General features: G+C 39.0%; 2 protein-coding genes across 2 annotated transcripts; both read left to right on the top strand.

Annotated features, from left to right (window-relative positions):
* Positions 1–2,791: 2,791 nt before the first annotated feature.
* On the top strand, positions 2,792–6,182 carry gpatch3 (G patch domain containing 3). The gene is made up of 7 exons (XM_015059416.1): positions 2,792–3,272; positions 4,211–4,680; positions 4,775–4,949; positions 5,323–5,382; positions 5,490–5,611; positions 5,689–5,816; positions 5,919–6,182. The coding sequence occupies exons 1-7, from the start codon at positions 2,855–2,857 to the stop codon at positions 6,100–6,102; spliced, it is 1,557 nt and encodes a 518-aa protein (XP_014914902.1). The 5' UTR covers positions 2,792–2,854; the 3' UTR covers positions 6,103–6,182.
* Positions 6,183–7,027: 845 nt separating this feature from the next.
* Positions 7,028–10,999, top strand: gpn2 (GPN-loop GTPase 2). Its single transcript, XM_015059417.1, has 5 exons — positions 7,028–7,905; positions 8,761–8,917; positions 9,004–9,164; positions 10,464–10,594; positions 10,790–10,999. Exons 1-5 carry the CDS (start codon positions 7,486–7,488, stop codon positions 10,860–10,862), a joined length of 942 nt encoding a protein of 313 aa, XP_014914903.1. The 5' UTR covers positions 7,028–7,485; the 3' UTR covers positions 10,863–10,999.
* The last annotated feature ends 120 nt before the right edge of the window (positions 11,000–11,119 follow it).

Genomic DNA, 11,119 nt, shown 5'->3' with positions numbered 1-11,119 from the left:
AAACTCTTTTGTATAAAAAGATAAAAAAAAAAAAAAATATATATATATATATATATATATATATATATACGTATATATATATATATATATATATATATATATATATATATATATATATATATATATATATATATATATATATATATATATATATATATATATAAAGAATTTTACTTTTCATTTAGAAGAAGAATAGCAGGAGTTTAAACTTTTTTCACTGGTCGTTAAGGTAAAATTATAGAAACACGAATAACAAAACATATTTCTTATCATTAGTAGGATCCTCTCATAACCAGAATGACCATGACTTCGGCTGAATAATCTGGGGTAAATGATGTCAGGGTTCAGACTACTGAGTTTAGTTTTACTGCCCATTACTAACAAAATATAATGATAAAGTCTGAGTTGAAGGCCACAGCTGGAGTTAGCCTCTGGGTTAGTGAACTTTGACTGACCACATTTCTTTAATGTGAAACAGTAGGGGAAAAACACCTGTGAAAGATTGAAAACATCGCTATTAACCAGATAATTCTTTGAGCCTTTCCAAAACTATATTTGACTATTGCAATAAGCGGAGCTCAGTGTCTGATCTTTAGCGTGAAGCTTATCTTAATATTAGCTTTGTGTAAAAAACAAAGTTCAATCTGCGTAAGTAGTTTCCACACGCTGGCAGTTCCAGGCACTCAATAAGCGATCATCAGTGAGCGTGAAGACCTCTTTGAAGGAGAAATGTAGAAGTTTGTACAAGAAGAAAAGACATCATGATTTCCCATATGAGTTTGTGTCAATTGGAGATTTTCCAAATAGGTTAAAACGCTTAAATTGGACCTCTGTTTTTTGATTACGGCAGACATTATATAAAAGGAAGACGTCTTAAAACCAATCTTCACAGAAATGGAAGTTCACCCCGAGATCAGACCATGATGTGCACAACTAAACTATGGATAGGATAAAACTAAATAAAGAATTAAATATTGAGAGACAAGTTATTTACTCCCAATGAAACCAAATCTGAAAAGTTCATTACATCACAGGCTGATTAAACTTAGCTTAGTCTGGATGCGTCTCCAGGAGAAAGTCTCTTTGCTCTAAAAAGAAACAAAAAAAAAATGACAATCCCGCAGTGAGACTAAAGTGCACAGAAACACATTCAGAGGAAATCAAACTCAGTTCATCAGTTCAGCATGAACACCTCCTGCAGCCTGTCGCGCAGGTGGGGAATGAATGTACTTGTTTCACAGTCAGGTGACCAGGGCACCTCGCAGCCAACGTACTGACCATGAACTCGTCTGTACTGAGGTACGACTGAATCGGTGGTGTTACATCATGTCCACCAGCTGAATCTTGACTAAAAATGGGTCAAACAGCAGGACAACAACCCGGAGCAGATCTGCAAAACCTCTGCAACAACATGGTTAAAAAAAAAGCAAGGAGTTTAAAGTCCGAGCCTAAACAGAGATTTCAGCTTTTATAAATGTTTCTAAAGAAAAAAAAAGTTTGCTTTCAGAGATTTATCAATTTAATTTTCAACATATTTTGATATTTTAGTACAATAATTCCACTTGTACCAGCTATGCAGTCATTGATATCACAAAAAGTGGTAAGAGATCCTGTGCTTTGTCACATTACAACCACAAACTTCAATATATTTTACTTGGGATTTTATGTGATATACTGACACAAAGCCACACCTACTATGAAAAGAGCAAGGAAAAGTATATGTAGCTTAAAAAAATGTTAAATATAAATAAAAATTTGAAAAAAGGGTTGTTCATTTGTACCAAACAACATTTAATCTAATATTTCGAAATGAAATCCAGTACAACCAGTCAACCTCACAAGTAGCCAAGAGGTCTATTGTAAATGTGGAGGAGCAGCAGAGATCTACAGCACAGGTGAGGGAATGTGTTGACAGGACAAATATTAGTTTTGCTTTCTGCAAGCCTGGCCTTTATTGAGCAGCGAGAAGAAAGTCTTTGTTGAAAGTAAACCATAGGAAGTCCAGCTTAAAGTAGCCACAGGCCATGTAGGAAACATTGCAAACATGTTAAAAACCATGATAAAACCATGACAAAAATTGGAACAAATCTGAAATTTCTGGTGTACATTTAAAAAGCTGTATATGGCAGAAACCTAACACTACATATCACTGTGAAGGCACCATCCCATTAAAGACATGCAGTGGTAGAAGCATCAATATGTGGGGATACATACAGAAAAGCCAATAAGAGTTGATGGGAAGATGGGTAGAGCTAAATAGAATAGAATAGAATAGAATAGAATAGAATAGAATAGAATAGAATAGAATAGAAATAACCTTTCTTGTCTCTCAGTGGGAAATTTGGGTTTCTCCCAGTATGTTAGCGCTTGAACAATACATGAAAGGAGTTGCATCTTTCTGTAGACCAGTGAAACATAAAACATAGAACTAGAGGTTAAGATCAAAACATTTCATGCTTTAGAGTTGTCCAGTCAAAGTCCAAATCTTAAGACGTGACAATACGTGATCCCAGATAGTTTTGATCCAAGTTGACTGAACTTCAACTGCTCAAGTTCAACTTTGATGTCCAAAGCTGGCAGAAACATACTCCACAAACTTGCAACCATAACCGCAGCGATATGTGCTTTTACAAACTGCTGACACACTTCTTTTTTTATATTTTTTTTTTATTGGAGAACATTTTTGAAAAACATACATCATTTTCGGTTTCACTATATGTCACAATGACTTGCCATAAACGTCGGTTTGTTTCTTGCAGTAGCAGAATTGTCTCAGTAGGTGGCGTAGGCAGTGGCAGAGCCGCCACAGTAACGGAAGTGACGTTTCCTAATTCGTTCGAGAACGTAAACAGTCATGGCGGACTGCGAAGCGGAACGTCTTGTGTATCTAGCTATCAGCAACATTCCCGTAGCCTTCCACTCGGCGGACCTGAGAAATTATTTCAGCCAGTTTATTGAGAGCGGCGGCTTTCACTGTTTTCACTACCGACATCGACCGGAAGTTCTAAGAGAGCCCGAAGGGTCCGAACCTGCGGTGGACCAAGACGGAGAGAAAGCTAGCTCCGTGTCCCCAGAACCCCACGAATCAACGCAGAGAAGCTGCGTGTCGAAGACGGTGGCGGTGAGGTCGTGCTGTTGTATCGTTTCAGTCCATGCTGAACATGCTGAGAGGTTCATCGGGATGTATGCGGGGAACCACTGGATCAACTCGAAGGGAAACTGGCTGGCCAGACGCTGTGTTATCAGGAGAATAAGAGTCTCGCATGACAAAGGTTAGTGAGTGATGCAATATAATAGATATAGGAGCTAGCAATTAGATTACATTGAAGTGGAGTATTGCTCATTTTCTTAATACAGGAAATAGGCATTAAATTCATAAAGCAGTAAATTGATTACTCTATGATCTCATCTCTTGCATTGTAGTACGTGACTCAGGGCTCCTACGCTGCTTTTAAATCCATGTATCACTCCCCAAATCTGGACCTGTATGAGAGAAAGAAAATGTCCCTTTTTTCTACATCTAAAGGAACATATTAACAATAATTTGTGAAATACAAAGGGCTCTCTAGTTGATGAGATCTCATCTAGATTACATGTTTAATTTAAATATCAAAATAGTACTTATTGTTTGTTGTATTGGACGATTTGGTATTTCATTTGCTGATATAATCCGTAGATAAATACACTTTGATGCTTTTTTTTTTTAAAGGAGGACCATTTCACTGCTTTTTTCTCCTTCTCCTAACCTTCTTGGACCAGGATCTTTTAACCGAATCTTTATGGCACAGCATTGACATTGCTGATTTATGGAATTCATTTTTTTTATAATTTTTTTTTTTTTTTACAAACAATATAAAGCAATCACAGATCACAAACTGGGATGTAAATAGTCTTTATTAGGTGAATATGTTTTCACAAATCTTAAGGGTTTAAAATAGTACCTGATCTAAGTTTGTCCTGATACAAAAAAACAAAACAGAGCAACAATGAAATTGCCTTTTATTACTCAAACAAGTAATGAAGGGAAACCATGCAGATGATCAAACTTGTCTTTGTTAAAGTTTTGTACTCAAGTTCCCAACATTACAGAAAAATGGCAACAAAAAAGTTTAAGGCTGACAAAAGCATAAATGTTTTGAAATGGAGCCTCAGATGTTGGAAAAAAAGATATGTAGATAAAGTCTGCCCAACGTTGTGTTTGTCATTTCAGGTGAAGGTTCCTTCCCTTATAAAACCAAGTATGAGCAGCGCCACCATGTCTCCTTCACCGAGCTCTTCACTGAAGCTGACCTCAGCAGGCTGCCTGAGCTGAACCCGCCTGCTCTGATGCAGAACGGCAATGTGGGCACGCCCATCAAAGTCTTCCTCCAACTCATCCAGTCCTGTCGCCTCCCTCCACGCCTCATCCGGAAGCTGGGCCTCACTTTCCCGAAGACCAGCTCCAGCCGTCGCTACGGAAACGTGCCTTTCCACTACCACAACACGTGCACCCTTCCTGCCACAGAGGAGACGGTGTTAACAGCTGCCGGACACGAGGTATCAGGGCCAGGCTCTCTGAAGGCCCCGTCTTCAAAATCGAGACCGCTGGCTGATGATGTACACGCAACGGAGGCCGACGACACGCAGAACGAAGAAGAAGGCGAAGAAGAAGGGGAGGACACACAGTCAAATGCAGATGATGTATGTTTTATTAAGAGTATTTAAAAACCAATCTTTTTGTCAAGGTACATGATCATCTTTTCATTTGGGTTTATAAAATAATGCCTGGTTGCAGGATGACGACCGCTGTGAAGAGTGGGAACGCCACGAGGCCCTGCATGACGACGTGACCAGCCAGGAGCGAAGCAAAGAGAGGCTTTATGAGGAAGAGATCGAGCTAAAGTGGGAGAAAGGAGGTTCTGGTCTGGTTTTCTACACCGATGCTCAGTACTGGCAGGAGGAGGAGGGAGGTAAGACAGGAAAACGGCAAATATAATTCTATTTTTTTCCAGATGATTTTCAAAGTAGGAAATATACAGTGCCTTGTGAAAGTTTTAATTCTTGAATTTCTCCACACTCTGTTCCACGGCAGATTTTTTTAGCAGGAAAATGTCTTGAGTGAAAAAAGTCGTTCAGTGGATCTAGTATTTTTTTTTTGTTACTGTAATTATGTAGCAAAAAAAGTTAAATGTGTATTTTATGCTTTTTTTTTTTCTGTGGAAAAGGTTTACTTTGATGAGATGCACATGAACACATTTTGCTCTCACAAAAATAGCTGGAAAAAAACAAAGCATTTAATGTCTACCTTCCCTGTAAAATAACGTGAATCTGCTCTTTTTGTAGATTTTGATGAGCAAACGGCAGACGACTGGGACGTCGACATGAGCGTTTACTACGACAAAGGTATCTGAGCCGTTTCTATCACCTGTAATCGTCATCTTGACTAAATAATGAATTAAACAGCATTCCTTTTATCCTGATGGGAATAATGCCAACCGTTCCTCTCATAGATGGAGGCGACATGGATGCTCGTGACTACATAAAAATGCGCTACGAGAAGAGGCTGAGGGACGGTGTTGAAGACGGATCAGGGCACAATCAGTCGATTGGCAGCTTTGAGAGGTTTACTAAAGTAAGCAGGCTTATTTAGCTCGTATGTTCCTGTTCTCCTGTGTGTGAACATTACTCACATTTCTTTTATGCGATTAGGGCTTTGGTCGACGAGTGATGGAGCAGCAGGGCTGGAGGGACGGCGAAGGGCTGGGAAGCAGCCAGGTTGGGATTCCTGAAGCTCTGGAGAATGAGGGCCAACATCCACACTGCAAAAGAGGCTTTGGGTGAGTGTGAATACTTGAAAGAGAATCAATAAACGGACACGTTTTAATTCAAGGACCATCTAATAGTGGAAGAAACCGAATTCTGGCTTTCTTTTACTGCAGATATCATGGAGAAAAGTTGGTGTTGCACCCTGTGAAGGAGGCCAGGATAGATTATCTCATCGGTACGGTTTACGACAAACCCAAAGATATAGATGAAGGCGACACCTTATGGAGGCGACAACCCAACACCAGCATGAAGTACAGAGGCTGGCAGCCAGGTGGCAGCATCGGATCAAAAAGATGACATCTTGCTCCATCTGCAAAATGTATAGCTCTGATTTATTTATTAGATTTTTATAATAAAAAAAAGCAACATTTTTTTTATTTTGTGTCCATATTTCCTCTTGTGTGCCTCACAGTGATTCTGTTGCTCCACAAAGTAATATTCATTTAGTATATTAAATTGCACCACTAAAACTATGAAACTGCCATTTACTAAAGATTAACAAGAAGGAAGCCATTATCTGCAGTTTCTCATAATCCAAAGTAAACATGTCCCAGAAGGTCCTTGGCTCAGCTGACACTAACATTCTACATTCTAATAACTTTGTGGAGGAAAACAAACCCCCTGAGCTCATTAGGCCCAATTATAAATATGATAGTGGCAGCATTATGATGTAGGAATGTTTTTTTTGGGTTTTTTTCATTTCTCTTTTTTCGCCAGGAATTAAAAAAAACCTGGTCAGAGATAATAAAGGGCAGGCTTTGAGAAAACCTGCTAGCGGCAAACAAAATAGAGAAAAACAAAATACAACCTGGGGTACAGTTTCACCTCCCAGGAAGAAAATCACTGCGCAGAGAGAGAGAGAGAGCTGTCAGAAATCTGAGACTTTTTGACAAGACTTAAAAATGATATCCATTTATAGGCTCTTCCTCTCTGGACAGAGTCCAGGTGTAGGGGGAATTGCATAAAGTTTACTATTCAACAGAGTACCTTAACTTTAAAGATTACATTCCTCTTCTCTTTATACTGTCCAATTCTTCACCATAAATATAATTTGGATGCGTGTTTTTTAAATTTCTTAATTGACTAAATACAGCGCACTTTTGAAATGCCTGCTGTGAGTTCTTAATGAACTTTTTGTTTATCTAATTAAAACAAGAATTGGATTTGAAAAACAAATGTTTAAATAATGCGTGCGTGGGAATGGTGCGAATTAAGAAATAGCGGCTTTTATTTTGAAAAGCAGCCCGAATAACCCGGATGTCATTCATAGCTTTAACGTGATAGCTAGCAGCTGAAGTTCGCATGCTTAATACTTATGTGATGCTATATGGTATATATTTATTGTTTAGGTGTAGATTTTAAGATCGTCTTAAATTTCAGTAAATTATTTAGGTAACGTTTAATTGGAGGTTTTTCGTAAACCTTCCACGGTTAGGTTATTTACTCAACTTATTTATCGAAGGAAGGTCCAGGACTTTTCATTATTATTACTGTTATTATTTTTAGTTTAGTTGTTAGCGGTGGGGTTTTTGTGCCTTTTTTAAATTATTACCAGAAGCAACAAACAGTAGTAGCTGCTCGGTAGCCACACAGCCTGATGCTGCAACATCTGCTCCCTCTGACTGACTGGTCCTAGTTACCGTGAGCCTCAGCACACCCAGTTCGTAACAACTTGACACCATGTCCGCTCAGCCTGGACTCAAACCCTCCCTGCGCTTCGGTCAGGTGGTCATCGGCCCACCAGGTTCAGGTAAAACCACCTACTGCCAGGGGATGCAAGAGTTCCTGACCAGCCTGGGACGCAAGGTGGTGGTGGTGAACATGGACCCGGCCAACGAAGGGATTCCTTATTCCTGTGCAGTGGACGTCTCGGAGCTGGTCACCCTGGACGATGTTATGGAAAACCTGAAACTCGGGCCTAATGGTGGACTTCTTTACTGCATGGAGTACGTGGAGGCCAACCTGGACTGGCTGGAGAGCAAGCTGACACAATGCAGTGACTGCTACTTCTTGTTTGACTGTCCTGGACAGGTGGAGCTTTACACCCACCAGAGTTCAGTGAAGAATATATTCTCACAGCTGGCCAAGTGGAATTTCAGAGTAAGATTATTTACCAATAATAAATAACGATCCCATTCTTTTTGCAACACTTTGAAAATACAGTGTCGCGCCGCAGACCTATCCCTATCCCAATACTCCTGAGAAAAACCCAGTGCAGAAGTAGTCAGCTCTTTAGTGAACAGGGTCTACATCTACATACTTTCATATCAGCATTTAAGTCCAGCTGTTCTGTGAAGGCCACAGAGGGTTGCCATAAAACACAAGTAAAGAACTTCATTCAAAATAATGTGTATGCTGGAACTCTAACATTACACATCATGGGACAAAACACACCCCATGGTCAGACATGGTGATGCTTTTGTTTTGGTAGGGACTTGGAAGCTGGTCAAAGCCAATGGAGTTCACTACAGCTCAATCCCTGTTAAAAAAAAAATATATATATATACTGCTCAAAAAAATAAAGGGAACACTCAAATAACACATCCTAGATCTGAATGAATGAAATATTCTCATTGAATACTTTGTTCTGTACAAAGTTGAATGTGCTGACAACAAAATCACACAAAAATCATCAATGGAAATCAAATTTATTAACCAATGGAGGCCTGGATTTGGAGCCACACACAAAATTAAAGTGAAATGTTCCCTTTATTTTTTTTAGCAGTATACATATAAGATGCAAAAGACTGGTGGTAAAGTGTAGTTACTTGAAAAAGAATGGACAAAAAATATCAGTCTCTATATTTGGAAGCTTGTAGAAACACAAAGCAACTGTAAATATAATCACAGAGAAATTTATTTTTCCAGTTTGTGAGACCAAATATGAACTGATTCTCATTCCGTCACACTGTTTTTTTTTTGTTGTTGTTGTTTTGTTGTTTTTTTAATGCTCAGCTCACAGCAGTGCACCTTGTAGACTCTCATTACTGCGCTGACCCGGCCAAGTTCATCTCGGTGCTGTGCACGTCTCTCTCCACCATGCTGCACGTGGAGCTTCCTCACGTCAACATCCTCTCCAAGATGGACTTGATTGAACAGTACGGAAAACTAGGTATGCAAAGTGTTACTCGCATTATAACTCGAGAAGCAAGAAGGATTTCTGTCAAATGGCTTTACTCTCCGCTTTTTGCTCTACAGCGTTCAACCTTGACTTCTACACGGAGGTCATGGACCTGACCTATCTCCTCGATCACTTGGCTGCAGACCCCTTCTTTAAAAAGTTTCGCCATCTTAACGAAAAGTTAGCGGAAGTTATCCAAGACTACGGCCTCGTGTCCTTCGTGCCTCTCAATGTGCAGGTACCGCTGCAGCTTTCAGTCGTTTCACAAATGTGGCAAAAAACTCTGTGAGCTCTAATGTCTCAGCTGCTGCGAACATACAGTAGAAGGAGTTAGCCTCCGTCTAACTGGAGCACGAAGGGACGACCCTTAAGTTGATAACATCCTACTCGATATTTCATCCAAGCCGTCTTTCGCAATTGTGATATTGCACTCACTGGTATTGTGATGAGGATTGTTATTAGATATATCGCACAGTTCTAAGAGATTTTATTGCAAAAAGATTAAAATAAGGAATACCATTTAAAACTTAACGCTGTGGATAATATAATCATTAAAAATGATTTTAAAGATAAATAAAAGGTTTTGCTTTTTGTATTTCATAGCACTTAAAATGCTCTAATTATTATATACTAAAATTAAACTTTTTTTTTTTTTACTTTCATTTGTGGCTCCCATCAGCTTTAAAGTGTTATGCTGCAGTAGGAATCCTGAGTAAATTTTAAGAACGTCTTACCAGGCAACTTTTGCCAGCGGTTTAAAGTCTTCAGTTTTGCTGTAAAGTATTAGCTTCATAGTAACTTAATATTAATGAGCTCCTTCACATTGAAACAAATAAAGTCAAAAAGTACTTTTATATAATGTATGAAATGATCCACTCCTCCAGGGAAATTCAAGCTCACTCACTGTGCATGTCCAGATAGGTCAGTGATAAACCTGTAGCCTTTGAAGCTAAAGACTGGTAGCAGTGATGTGTAAAGAGACGGGAGTGTTGGAAATTCATTATGCTTTCTGCTGCAATTTTCCCTGACAGGACTTATTAACAAAGAATCATTTGGTTGTTTTCTTCTGATACAGAATCTTAGCATTTGTTCCAGGACTGTAAATGTTTATTTTACCTATTATTACTACAAGTGATTTATTATTTTTTTTTTTTACACTTTTACTCCTCATGTTGCGAGTTTAAAGCAAGCCTAATCTTTGACAATAGGTGAGAGCGGAGCAAAACATCTTCTTTTTATCAGAAGTCCAACTTCTTGTTGCTTCCTATGTATCTTAATTTATCTCACAAAGTCAAACTTGAGACTTAGACTGAGGAAGCCTGATCACTGTGTTCTCGAAAAGACACCAAAATCTCTCTAAAAAAAAAAAAAAAAAATCTGCAGACGCCAAAACAACAAATAGAAACGTCCTCATACAAAGTATGACAAGGGTTTCAGTGAGAGTATTTTTAGGCTCATGTTTTGTCAGGAGATAGTTTCTCTGAATTTCTTTCGGGGAAGTCCCCAGATCACATGCTACTGCTTTTCCTCTCCTCAGGACAAGGACAGCATGATTCAGGTCTTACGGGCGGTGGACAAGGCCAACGGGTATTGCTTCGGAGACCTGGAGGAGAGGAATCTGCAGGCGATGATGTCAGCGGCTGTGGGGGCAGACTTCCAGTTCAGCTCGTATCCTTTCTCGGCCACTGCGGTGACTCATCTGGGTTCAGAGTCAAACTAAACACATTAAAGTTTAGCATGCTCTGGCCGTTAGGTCATACCTCACCAGAAGTATCGGTTATGTCAAAAATATTATGTAATAATAAGATGCGCTGAACATTCGTGGGACTTTGTTGTGCTTTCCCTTGACGCCTGACCCCCTAGAACTCTCGGAGTGCAAGAGCGGTATGTTGAAACCGGTGAGAAGACCGTGGAGGAGGAAATGATGGAACTCTAACACAAAAAGCTCAAATGAAGTGGACAGAACCGGAGGCATTTTTAGCACCACTGGACCAGTTTTGGCAGCATTTGTGTTGGTTTTTGTAATGTAAAAGCTATTATAATAAAAAAAAATGAATAATGTACAATTTTGAAACTTGTAAAAAGCTTTGTTTTGATTTTTTTTTTTTTTTTTTTTTTTTTTTTTTTTTTTTTTTTTTGGGGCTGTTTTTTTTTTGGCAGCCCAAAAAAAAACACAAAAAAAAAAACAAAATT

Source organism: Poecilia latipinna, unplaced genomic scaffold (assembly GCF_001443285.1).
Source record: "Poecilia latipinna isolate Pla-1442-1.1 unplaced genomic scaffold, P_latipinna-1.0 Scaffold1626, whole genome shotgun sequence".
In the NCBI taxonomy this organism is placed as follows: domain Eukaryota; kingdom Metazoa; phylum Chordata; class Actinopteri; order Cyprinodontiformes; family Poeciliidae; genus Poecilia; species Poecilia latipinna.
This window is presented reverse-complemented; position numbering and strand designations above follow the sequence as displayed.

What these genes read in the sequence shown, in the direction of transcription:
- gpatch3 (XM_015059416.1), top strand. Translation starts at nt 2,855, where the DNA reads ATGGCGGACTGCGAAGCGGAACGTCTTGTGTATCTAGCTATCAGCAAC. An exon ending in AAGAGTCTCGCATGACAAAG is followed by an intron (nt 3,273 to 4,210) that starts GTTAGTGAGTGA and finishes TTGTCATTTCAG; the next exon opens with GTGAAGGTTCCTTCCCTTAT. An exon ending in GAGCGTTTACTACGACAAAG is followed by an intron (nt 5,383 to 5,489) that starts GTATCTGAGCCG and finishes TTCCTCTCATAG; the next exon opens with ATGGAGGCGACATGGATGCT.
- gpn2 (XM_015059417.1), top strand. Translation starts at nt 7,486, where the DNA reads ATGTCCGCTCAGCCTGGACTCAAACCCTCCCTGCGCTTCGGTCAGGTG. An exon ending in TGGCCAAGTGGAATTTCAGA is followed by an intron (nt 7,906 to 8,760) that starts GTAAGATTATTT and finishes TTTAATGCTCAG; the next exon opens with CTCACAGCAGTGCACCTTGT. An exon ending in GCAGACTTCCAGTTCAGCTC is followed by an intron (nt 10,595 to 10,789) that starts GTATCCTTTCTC and finishes CTGACCCCCTAG; the next exon opens with AACTCTCGGAGTGCAAGAGC.